At 38.9% G+C, this 12707-nt stretch overlaps 1 protein-coding gene across 2 annotated transcripts in view; it reads left to right on the top strand.

Moving 5' to 3' along the window:
• LOC309384935 (ras-related and estrogen-regulated growth inhibitor-like) overlaps nucleotides 1-12069 on the top strand; it is a 45898-nt gene extending 33829 nt beyond the window's left edge. For both annotated transcript variants that reach the window (XM_081938850.1, XM_081938851.1), the window contains exons 3-4: nucleotides 3878-3951; nucleotides 7209-12069. In XM_081938850.1, coding sequence (XP_081794976.1) covers nucleotides 3878-3951; nucleotides 7209-7694 — 560 coding nt within the window. In that variant the 3' untranslated portion in view covers nucleotides 7695-12069. The remainder of the gene's footprint in view (nucleotides 1-3877; nucleotides 3952-7208) is intronic.
• The last annotated feature ends 638 nt before the right edge of the window (nucleotides 12070-12707 follow it).

Raw genomic sequence — 12707 nt, 5'->3', positions numbered from 1 at the left:
CCATGGATGACCATGTAACAGCCGTGGCAAGGGGGGCGTTCCATCAGGTCCGCCTGATGCGCCAATTGCGCCCCTTATTGGACCGGGATGCCCTACGCACAGTCACCCATGCGCTAGTGACGTCTCGCCTGGATTACTGCAATGCTCTCTACATGGGGCTTCCCTTGAGATGCACTCGGAGACTACAGTTGGTCCAGAACGCGGCCGCGCGGGTGATTATGGGGAGGACTAGATACTCCCCTGTAACACCTCTCCTGCGTGAGCTGCACTGGCTTCCTGTGGTATTCCGAGTGCGTTTCAAGGTTTTGATTATGATCTTTAAAGCGCTTCATGGCATAGGGCCTAGTTACATGCAGGATCGCATCCTGCCCCACACATCCCTACGACCGATTCGCTCACACAGAGAGGGACTTCTCCGGGTGCCGTCCGCCAAACAGTGCCGGGGGGCGACACCCAGGAGCAGAGCCTTCTCTGTGATGGGCCCAGCCCTGTGGAATGACCTCCCCCGTGACATCAGGATTACGTCCGATCTCCGCTCCTTCCGTGTACAGCTGAAGACCCACCTCTTTCAATTATCTGGCCTGGCTCAATCGTAATTTTTCTCTTATTCCTCCTAACTGTTTTTTAAATTGTTTTTAAACGTTAAATTTTTAATTACATATTGAGTTCTTACAATTGGGGTATTTTAATGCTAATTTTAACTGTCTATATGATGTAATTTGTTACCTCCTCCGTGTCCGTGTCCGTGTATGTGTATATGTGTTTGGTATGTATGTATGTCTATTTGTTTTTTATACATTTTCTATGTTTTATATGCTCCATTGTACGCCGCCCCGAGTCCTACTTGGAAAGGGAGCGGCTAATAAATTCAATTTATTATTATTATTATTATTACCCATTTTTGAAGGACTCCATTCTTGCTTCCCTCCACTAAGAAAGTTGTTCATGTGTTCATATCTTTTGCTCTCTGCTTTTTAACCAGCTAGCAATTCATAATAGAATAGGTCCTCTTATTCCACAACAGAGAAACTAACTTAGACTTTGTCAAGATTTTTTTTTTTGAAAACTCAAGTATGTGACATAAATCTGTCTGGTAACATTCTCATTCTATAATTTATTGGATCTACCTTTGGTCCTTTTTTTTTTAAAAAAGTGTAACATTGGCTACTTTCTAGCCCTCTGACACTAAGCCCGATTAGAAAGGCAAATTATGTATTGTTGCTATGAGGTCAGTAATTTCAAATTGTAAACTCTTAAAAAAACAACTATTTAGGGGATATCATCAAGACCTAATGGTTCATTACAATATTGCCTTGCAAGATGTCCTACAATATTCTCAGCTTTTTTTGGTGGTTGCAATTTCTTCCCTGAAAAATTTGTGTAGGCTCAGGTTTACATATCCTATGATAAAAGGGTGATGCAACGAATCTAATGCTGTTGGGTGTTTATTTTATCTCTGATTTTTTTGCACATTTAGGCTGTGATTATCATGTTTTCATTTAGCTTTCAGGCTAGCAGTCTTCTACCTACTTATAATGTTTTTTTTTTCATTTTTGCAGTCAATTTGAAAGTAATGCATAGAAAATTAGACTAATATTCATTGTGTCCTACTTTTTCCTTCAATATTACTTCCTTGCTTTGTTATAACCATGAAAGCTTCCTCAGAAAAGTAAAAGCTGCTCTTTAGATAACTACGTTGAATGTAGGTTTGTAACAGTAAAGGTTCAGATATTTTAAATGCAGCAGCAAAGAAGCTTGCTGTGAAAACTGGAACAACTTCAGGGAGGTGTTTTAATTAGCAATTATAGTTTGGGAAACATTCCCAAGAAACATTGCTATACTGTATGGAAGTAGCAAGGCAAAATCCATGACTGGAATGACTACATTTTGAGATGATTTTGATAGATAAATTTTCTAAGTGGAGAACAACATTTTGTGAACTATAAATTCCTGGATAATTACTGAACATGTCTCCATTGGTTTTTTTTAAAAAGAAATTGTCCTTGCCTCAGGGTGGGTGTGGACACTATTTTTTATCCTTTTTATCTTTTCTAGCTCTAAGGATATAATCCCTGAGTTATAAACCCCCACTGAATATTAAAGAGATAGAGATGTATTTCCAAATAAATCTTCATCAAATATTTTAGCACACCACAGATTTAATTATTTGGAGAGTGCTATGGGTGCAAAGGAATGGAATCTGAAATCTCTCCCCATTTTTTATTTAGTAGTAATGAATAATTAGGAGGTAAAGAATAAATCTAAAGTTGAATATTATGCTTAGGCAGAATGTGGCAGGTCCTCTCCTTTTCCACTCTGTTAAGTACAGTACCAGCCTTTTTGTCTGGAGAAAAAGAAGAATGCCTTTAGGGCCAGGATGAATGAATGTGGCTTGTAGTGGCCTGGTCACGTGGAACTCAGAAGGTAGAGATGAGAATTCAATAAAGAACAAAGTGATTGGAAAGAAAGATGGCTTCCAGGCATGTTTTTTTTTAAAGCAGGTAAACTTTCTGCCTTTCTCTTGCTGAGTTCTGACAGGGCCTCATTTTATGGCACTATTGACATGCCTTCTTTTAAAGCCTATGGCAAACATTTCTGATACCTTCACAGATTCTCCAGGCTGAATGCAGAATTGCTTCACTGAAGCAAGAGGACAGCTCAGTAGTTCATTACGTTGTTGCAGTCACATTTCTACCCATCATCATTGCTGTGAAGGTGCACCAGTGATGGTAGGATGAGGCCTGTGTTAGCTAGAACTGGTGCTCCATCCTCACCTAACAAACTTCCCCGTCTCCTTTATCTCCTCCATATTCTGCATTTCCAGAATGCATTTCTAGAAGATGGGGCCTCCTTTTGCTTTTTCCCCTCCTCCTTATGAATACCAGAGGGATTTATGTGCTCTTTTATTGCTCTATGCTTTCATATTAAACCACTTGCGGGATGATTTCCCAGATTTCTCCTTATTCAGTCTTGCATCTTTTATGATCTAAACCCTAGTCCCTTGTGAATAGTGGCCACCCATTCCTCCTTCCCTCCCTCTACTTAGCTTCCTTCAATTATGTCTTAACTGTTATTTCCATAAATATGTAAACATGATGCCGTGGTTGTGTTTCTCCAGTGCTATTTGTGCTTACATTTTGGTGAATTCTCAGGAATGTCACCAGTGCCTCCTCCAAGCCATGGTATTCCCGTGTTATGTTCTTCTCTCATTTAGCATAAGGATATACCGTTCTTTTACGTGGAGGACTATACTTGACCTTTGAACGGTATGTTAATATTAATAATAGCAGCATAGCCAGGACAAAACATAAATTATACTAAATTAAATAAACCTCTAAATGAGTTAAATACATTTAATATGAGTTGAGTCATGTATTTAAAATAACTTAATGGAAACTGTTAGAGGACATCTGGAGGCCATGTCAGGTATTTTTTTTAAAAATATATATAAAGGTAGAAGTTTTTATTATGACATTGTTCTGTCTGTGCAACTCTTCCTAACTCATTAATTTAAGTATACAGACCAAACTCTGGTAAAACCTATTTGTCCAGTAAGCTTGATCATCTGATGGTTTATATTTTTGTATGTTTTTACTATGAATATACTAAAGATTATTGCACCGAAGTGTTAGAAATGTCTAGAAATATACAATCCTAAGACTTATTAAAGGCCAAATGTTTGTTCCTTATTAGCCTTCTTCTACTTGGTTCCCACCAGATGTGTTCGACTAAATTTCTATTATGTCTCAAATAACTTGGGAGCAAAGAAAAATTGTTCAACACTTCCGGAGACATCAGACTGTCAAAAGACTGCATGTACAATTTTAAAAACTTTATTTTTAAGTTCACTTTCTCACACAATGTTTCTGTTCTACAGAGATGATTTACAGGCACACAGCAATCATAGATGGAGACATGGTTCATTTTGAAATTCTTGACACAGCAGGGCAGGTATGGTTTTAGTGGCTTCATTTTTAAAAGGGGAGGAGGGGAATGGTCCTGTAAAAATGGAAAAGTACTGCATTGAGCACTGAAAATGCCAAAGGGCAGGAGCAATTCCCCCTTAAGAAAAGTTACATCTTTGGCCTGTGTAGTAGGGAGGTATGGATCACTCTTCCTCTGAACATTAAAGAATAAGAAATGAATACACTATGTGACAAATAAAAAAACAACATATAAAAGTAACTTTGGGTTATAGATTATTTTTTTATAATACATGGTATCTTAGATGCATTTGTCCCTAATAATATATTGTTTTATTGTTATTAACTATTTTTTTGGGGGGGAGGGCTTATTTTAGTGCATACGCTCAAAAGTCCGTTTGGGCTTCTTATCTGGGGAGGTCTTATTTTGGGAGAAACAGGCTATGATGTGCTTTATTAAAATGCATACAGTTCGTATGAAGAGAAACAAATGCTAGCAAACTCCAAGATTATCCCTTTGTATCCCGCCTTTATTATTTTTTACAAATAACTCAAGATGGTCAGCCTATCCATTACACCTTCCTCCTATTTTTCCACAACAATAGCAATCCTATGAGGTGAGTTTTCTCCCTATGGATAAAGGTTTTGGTCACAGACATAAGCTTAGTCATGATAAAATCATGGAGTAAGTAGATGAGAAATAACATGTAAGATGTGATTAACAGACAAATTCCAAAATCACAAGACATTCAGATCCTTAAGGAAAAAGATGAAATGGGAATACAAAAGATGTGGTGTAAGGCTGAGTGTAAGAAATAAGAATGGATTTAGAAATAAAGCAATTCATGTGACAGAAGAAACCAATATCTTTGCGAAGATGGGAAGATTTCAACAGTAATATTACTAAAAACATCAGATGATTTCCAACAAGATATTCTGGCCAGAATAACTAGAGAATGCCTCTGTCCAAAGGAAAATGGAAAAAATGAAGGCTACTTCCCTTATTGAGCTCTTACTGCAATTTCCAAATTTGGAATGCAGAGAGAGGCAAAATATAAGAAGAATTTGTAAACATCAGTGAAGCTTGTTGTGGCTACGCAGGTTGCCTCTCGGCGCTTTGATCAATTGGTTGTTCCTTGTTAAGATGCCCCAAAGGCCTTCTGTTCTGGCACAGGTGCTGAGGGTATTAATTACTACAGTTTAGAATGACATTAGCTCTAAAGAACCAAATCAAATCATGCAAATATTAGTTCCTAGGTGATCATTTTTTAATGCTATACTGTATTTCAAGGGAACATTTTTTCTTATTCTGAATTAAGCCAGCCCTGCCATTTTGGCAGCAGAAATACAGTAACCCTTAAAGTAACAAGCCATATATATGTAATTTGAATTAAATATTCATTTCAATTACTAACTATAGTAAGTGGCAGGATACTGTTAAGCAGTTAGGTTCTCATAAAATCCTTCAGTATATACTTAGATTTCTCAGTTTTATTTATCTGGAAGCCCATTTTTATTCTTTTTTTTCTTTATGCATAAAAAAATGGTAGATCACTTTTGCACATGCAAAGTAAACTTTTAAAGGGTGAGACTGACACATTATCAGTTTCCTCTCTGATTAGGGTGTTGGCAAAAATGTGGTAAAGGACAAAGAAAACAATGTTTTGAATATTTTCCAAGCACTTGGGTGGGTGAGGGACTTTTCTATTCATTTAATGGAGACCGGTCCTCTCCATGGACCACATTTAGGAATGCTACGATTTATTAATAATCAAACTCATTTTCTAAGTATTAGTGATTATTCTAAGTATTAACCAAATGGCAAATGTTAAAAAGAAGTTTGGTATTTTGGATATAATGGATTTATCATAGGAGTGGTGCTGGATAAATATACCCTGTTGTTTTCTGTTCATCCACTTTACTTGAAGCCTCCTCTAATGGTACTATGAGGAATCACTAAGCTAGGGGAAATGGCAAAATCTGGTGATCTTTCTAGATTTTTTTTTTAAATGCTAAGTACTGTCCTCTACCAAATGACACATCTAATATGTTTAGTAATTCCTCCAAACTGAGTGTTAGAGGGAAAACAGAATAACAGAGTTGGAAGGGGTCTTGGAGGTCTTCTAGTCTAACCCCTTGCTCAAGCAGAAGACCTATTCCATTTCAGACAAATTAAAAACCTCTAACCGGGAGATAAATGAAAGGTAGTAGCCTAAATGAAGACTATATTTTTAGGGAACACACATTCTGCTTTAGAGAAGCATTGAGTGCGAAGTGGTGGTACTCTCTTTCTTGCACTTGTCCTTATTCCACTATATATGTACCCAATCCTGCTTTCCCCAATAGACAAACACAGATAATGTAGGCTGAGGGAGAAACCTGTGAAGGATGAAATGGGATGTTTAGGCGCCTACAATTAGCCACGCCCACTTCAGCCCCATCCACCCGCTCAGGCAATTCACAGCTAGCTTTCCTCCAGTACCCCTGCCCCATTTTCCACTGCCAATGGTGCCCTGGCCCTCCTCCCCCAGACATTTGTCCTGGCCCATTGGCCGAGACACGGTTTCACCTGGGTGTTTGCCTCCAAGGGACAAGAAGCCTCCGGCCAATCAGGCAAGCCTTGCAGTTGCTTTTCACTCCCCCTGCGCAGCACACGAGTGGTGGAGGGGGTGTAATTGCAAGGGAGGGAGCTAGCAACCTTTCTGGCAAGTCTCACAACTGCCTTTTGTGAGTGAAAAATAGCTGTAAGGCTTGCCAGAAAGGCTGCTAGTGCCTACTCCTCACAATCGCCCTCCTCCCCCACTCATGCGCAGCACAGGGGGACTGTAAGCAGCTGTGAGGCTTGCCTGATTAGCTGGTAGCATCTGGTCCCATGGAGCCAAACACCTGGGTCAAACTGTGGCAATGGGCTGAGGGACAGGGGGCAGTGGAGAATCGCCGGGGCAGAGGCACCGGAGGAGGAAAGCTGGCTATGAATCACCCTGGGCAGGGGGCGGGGGGCGGGGGCCCAAATGTCCTAAACTCTATGAAGGAAGATAGTTTGCAAGAGAGTCACAATAAGTGGAGGATAGGTTGGGTACTCTCTTACAGGGATATCCTTCTTTTGCCTGCTTTCCAACTTTTATTATCCCTGAATGTCTGACCCTGTCAGCTTCCCTTCTGGGGCTGTCTGCCTTTCTTTGTACAACTAGTATTTGTCACAACCAGTTGTGTAGAGGAATTCTGATCTTCCTTTAGAGGAAGCGCCATTTTTATACTGATCTGTGTTTTCTCTTTCTGGACCAGGAGGAAGATTCTCTCCAAATTGAAGAAAAGATAAAGTGGGGAGATGGATTTGCTGTAGTTTATTCTGTCACTGACAGGTGTAGCTTTGATGAGGTGATGAGGCTGTGCTTTCTCATCAACCACATCCATTCAAGCCCAAAGCGGAACAGTGGCAGTGGAGAACCCCCAGTTGTGATCATTGGAAACAAGAAGGACCTGCAGTTTGACCGAATGGTAACCTTTGAGGATGGAGAAAATCTCTCTAAGGCTCTGAAGCATCCTTTCTATGAGATCTCTACTAGGGACAGCTATGAAGAGACTGTTGTGGTTTTCAACACCTTATATGGTGAGCTGATGAAGCAAGGACATTTTTCCCCAGGGTCCTTCAAGAGGCGAGCATCATCTAAGTTAATGGAAAAGATTCCCAAAATTCATGCCAATTCAAGTCTAACTTCAGCAGGCAGGAGTCTCAGCTTCAATTCATTCAGGGACTACATCCCAGAGTGAACATTTGTCTAAACCGTTGTACAGTGATTTTTGAAGCACACAGAGCCAGTTCAAGATTACAAGGGAGAAGCTGCAGAATTGCTAGCACAAAGGGCAAGAGGCCTGCACATTGTTAGGAGAGCTTTTTTAAAAAAAATCCATCAAAATCGGAGTATCCGAGTTTGGTCCTTAGCTGACAGCACAAGGCTATGTGATGCAACAGAACAACTTACTGGATGCACCAAAGGACAGTCTATACCTAAATTTTGCTTTCCAAAACATATTTCTGGAAATCCAACCCAAAATTAATGATCCTCTTCCCCCCACTATTTTCTCCTAACAATTAATATTCAGTAGCCCACAACCTCTGTGGCCCAAGGGGTTCCATTTAGCCAATTTCACTTGACACATTCTACATACCCTTCCCCATGAATTTGTTCTCTTTCATTTTAAACTAAGTGAAGCCAGTAGCCATCTTAATGGCAGAGAATTCTAAAAGTAAGTGAGTTGTAGCGTGTTCTCCTGTAGAGTCTTATAAATGTGGATTTAAGAGCACTATAAAGCTCCATTGGGTTGGGCCCCTTTTTTATTTTCTCTTCAACAACAAGAAAAACAGTAAAACTAAATGTCTTTGCAAATGGGAATTCGGGTGCTGAATTCAACAATCGTTGAGCCTTGTTAAGTGTTGATCTTATGTGGTTGATTTTATGTGGTTTACAACTGTGGTTTACAAGGTCTTAAATATATTGTTTATCTCTCTGGTTCTTACTACTGATCTGTCTTTTCCAACAAGCATAACGTGTGCATCTTTTACAGATTAAGACCATTGCTATCATTTCTTTTTGATGGATGCAGTAAAAACCACCCTTAATTAATCAAATATACTTAGCCCACTGAAAATGTTTGCTTGATCTATAGGCTTGGAAAAAGGGTGATTTATTTGCATAAGAAGGTACAACAAGATCAGACTTCGTGGCCAGAGGGAAGAGGTGAATTCAGGGAACTGGGCAGGTTTGCAGTATCCTACAACTTAGTATTTAAAAGGCCATTAAGTCTACTACCAGGAAATTCCAGGTACTCTTTGCCAGAGTAATTTGAATTCAGATAATTCAGATAGTGTGGATGATAGGAGCCAAGGATGTGTTCACCTCCCCTCCATTCTTTTCAGATTTTGCTTGAAAATGTGAATATACAAAGCTGCCTCATGGGAAGGTCCTTCTAGCCTATGAGTTTATATTTGGACAGATAGGAACTTTTTAACACCTCAGCTTCACTGTTCCTTGAGATGCTTTAACAAATAAAATGTTCCTTATTTAAAGAAAAATAACTGGAGAAATGCTTGAAGCATATATGGTTTGCCACAGATCTACTGCCCCTCTTCAAGCCACACACACACACACCGCCCGGGAGCTTCAGCTACTAACTAGGCCAATATATTGCTCAGACTCCCAGGCACCTGTTGTTCTGGAAGGAGAGATGGCAGATTAGTTGGTTCAGTTTGTTCCCTAAGGCTCCGACATGGCTTCTTTGCTTTGGAAAACTATTCAAATAGCTGCCTGCTCACTTCTACTACTCACTTCTTTACAGTGGTTTGTGTGGCTTCTTTGCAATGCAACACACAGAAACAAAAGGTCTTATGTCTTAAACATGCAGATATTTTACATACACCTTGAAGGATGCTCCGTATTTCTAGAAATAATAAATATGTCTGTATTAATTTATGCATTGTAGAATTATTACACTTACTATTAACTAGTCTCTACATATGGAGAAGGAAAATGCTTATGTATTTTTACACACACACTTTGGGACTGTTACAGAGATCATAAAAAGAGAGTGAAAATGTGATAAATCAATAAATGAGAAATTAAGTGAAACAGACGTATCAAAATAGTAGTTAAATGCCAGAATTCTGTGCTGTCAGTATATAGCTATGCCAGCACTCAGATTCTTAAAAACAACTAGCTAATATGCACAGATTTTTATTATGATCAAGAGTTCACTGCCTCCATTCTGAGATATGCCCACAATAGCATAGAAATTGTGTCTAACAACATGCATTTTGTGAGATTGCACATTTCAGAGATTCTTGAATGGTTCCCACTAAAAATATTTCCAGCGTATGAGTGAAAGAATCTTCCAGAACCAGATATTTTCCATTTCAGTCATGCCATTCGTGTTAATCCTTTGTTGCTTCAGTGGGAATAAGGAAATCTCATATGCTATCAAACCAGAGGTGGTATTCAGCAGGTTCTGATCAGTTCTGGAGAACCAGTAGCGGAAATTGTGAGTAGTTCAGACAACCGGTAAATACCACCTCTGACTCAACCCACCTCCATCTATCGTTGGCCTCCTGAGTCCCAGCTGATCAGGAGGGAATGGAGATTTTACAGTATCCTTCCCCTGCCGTGCCCACCAAGCCATGCTCACTAAGCCACACCCACCAAGCCACACCCACAGAAACGGTAGTAAACAAAATTGAATCCCACCACTGTATCAAACCCATCCTGCTGGTGACATAAAGAAGGAAAATAATTGATGCTTTTGTTGTCATTCTAGGAGCTCTCCGTTAATAGTCTGATTTATGGTTTGAGGGTCAACCTCTCAAACAAACAAAGAAGCATCTGGTGGGATCCCAGAAGTGGCCCTTCTCTATTGCAATGGCTGTCCTCTGGAAAGCCTTTATCCTAGGGATGCATATGGCTCCATTCTGATGATATTTCAAATGCCTGTGAAAAGCTGCCAGGCTTTCATCCAAGAGTAGGTGTTGAGCCTATTGTGTTTTTCTTTGTATTGATTTTTTTCCCTTGTACGTGCATGGTTATTTTACTGTGTTTTATGTTTTTATTTTTTTCCTCTTTCTTTCAAAATTCTAAGCTGCCCATAGTCATCTGGAATCAGGTGACCTCTACATTTTCATAAAACAAATAAAGCTGCACTTAAATCTCATCGAAATTCGTTTGAAAAACTATTAATCTTTCATATTGATTTCACTTGAACTCACATGCAAATAATTAATAGTGGGCTGTTATGTATGTGTCTATTTCGCTTATGTTATAGGATAACTGTAAAACAAAACCCTTTTATTATTATTGTTCCAAGTTAATAAAAGTGAGCATTGTATTTATCTTCTGTAGTTTTTAGCTCAGTAATAGTGATGTCGGCAGGGGTGGTTTTTGGCTGCTGCTACTGCTAGTTCGCTCAGGGATGTGCTGTGTGCATGCGTGCACTTGGTGCATGCTATGCCCACATGCGCAGTACTAAAATGCTTCTGTGCATGCGCAAAAGCAAAAAACCAGATGATGGTGCCTATGGCACCGCTGAGAGAACCAGTTTGGGGGTATGGCAAGCCACGTTGCTACCTATTCGGCCGAACTGGTTCAAACTGGTAGAAACCCACCTCTGGATGTCGGCTTCCTCCTCCCATTTATTCCAAAGTAATCGAAGAAAAGATAAATATGAAATACTGTAAATGTTTATTCAGAGGAAAGTCTTATATAGCAAATGAATCATCAGTCCAGGACTCGGAAAATAATGATAAACACTATTCCATTGTTTAAAAAAGTTATCCGGAAACATTGGGTGTTAGGTATAACATCATATATGCTTTTAAAGTGGTTATTTCTGCAGCATAATATTATACCATTGTCTGCTGTTGGTTTTCCCCTCTTTTGTTTGGGAATTTTATCTTTCTCAGGCAAGTTTATTCTAATTTAGATATTGTTTCCATGTGAGAAAACTGTCAGTAAAAATGTCTTTTAACCTGCTTGGCATAGGGAATATTCAAAAATAATTACACGATTGATACTCTGTGTTTTATTAAATATTTTGTTTTTCTTAATTCAGTGGGAAAAGGTCAATAGACCTATATAATTTCATGCAAATTTATAACAGCAATACCAATTTATTTATTTAGCATACGGCAAATACATGGACTTATAGTAGTTCAAATGTTAATGTCCAGTATGCTGCCTGGCTTTCTTTAATTCTGCTATCTAGGTTGGCCCTGGTAAATGCTTGGATGCAAAACATCTAGGAAGCCCATTATTGGAGGCTCTGGTGTCCTTTATCTTTAAAGATTCTGGATGAGTCAGGTGGCAACCGGAATTCTATTACATATCCAGTGTATTCATCACCACATTCCATATTAATTGGTGACTTCATTTGTAGGCCATAGTATTCTGATATTACTGAGTACTGAATGAACATTCTATTTATTGCACATAATTGAGGGAGAAAATAGAGATGTGATTTCACAAACTTGCTTGTTGCTCTCCTTACAAATTATATTAATTGTTTAACATTTTCTTTTACAGTTTATGTCATGTGCTGCCCAGAGTCATTTGTTGAGATGGGCAGCTATAGAAAACAAATAAATAAATAACATCTCACTTGTCATGGACCCAAAGTAATTTTTCAGGGAACCGTGGAGGCAATTTTGAAAGTTCACGCAGAGAAGGTTCAAAACAGTCTGATGAGATGGGTCAACCTCTCAAACAAACAAAATTTGCTTTACTTCAATTGCAAAAATCTCTAGTGAAAGGCAGCTTTCGTTTACATGGATAAATATCATAGATTTCAAGTTCTGTTTTATGATATTAGGCTTTATCAAACTCCTTTAAATATAGAAAGTTTACAAGTGATTTCCTTTCTAGTAAGTTATGTAGAGAATTCCTTGATACACTGCCTGGTTTGCTATTGACTCATTTTAATGTTGGTATATGCTCAAATGGCCATCTTGGCCTTAAAACTAAACCTGTCATTTTCTCAGGGATTGGAAGCCTCCAGGTGTGGGGTGTACACATGTCAGATTGTTTCTTAAAATACCTATGAGGGAAATAAGAAAATGCTGTCGTTGAGACAGTTATCTAAGTGTCCACTGGATAGAAGTAGAAGAATCCAATGGCAACAGGACTGGGTTACCATATATCACAAGTGAAATAATATAAATCGGGTATCATTACAAAAGTGAGGGGAACTAACATAATTAAATTGAGTCCATAATTACCTAAAAGAATCCAACTAGATTCTGTA

This window comes from Natrix helvetica (genome assembly GCF_964273705.1).
Source record: "Natrix helvetica genome assembly, chromosome: 1".
Taxonomy (NCBI): Eukaryota; Metazoa; Chordata; class Lepidosauria; order Squamata; family Natricidae; genus Natrix; species Natrix helvetica.
The sequence above is the reverse complement of the archived record's forward strand: the minus strand, read 5'-3'. Positions and strand labels throughout refer to the sequence as shown.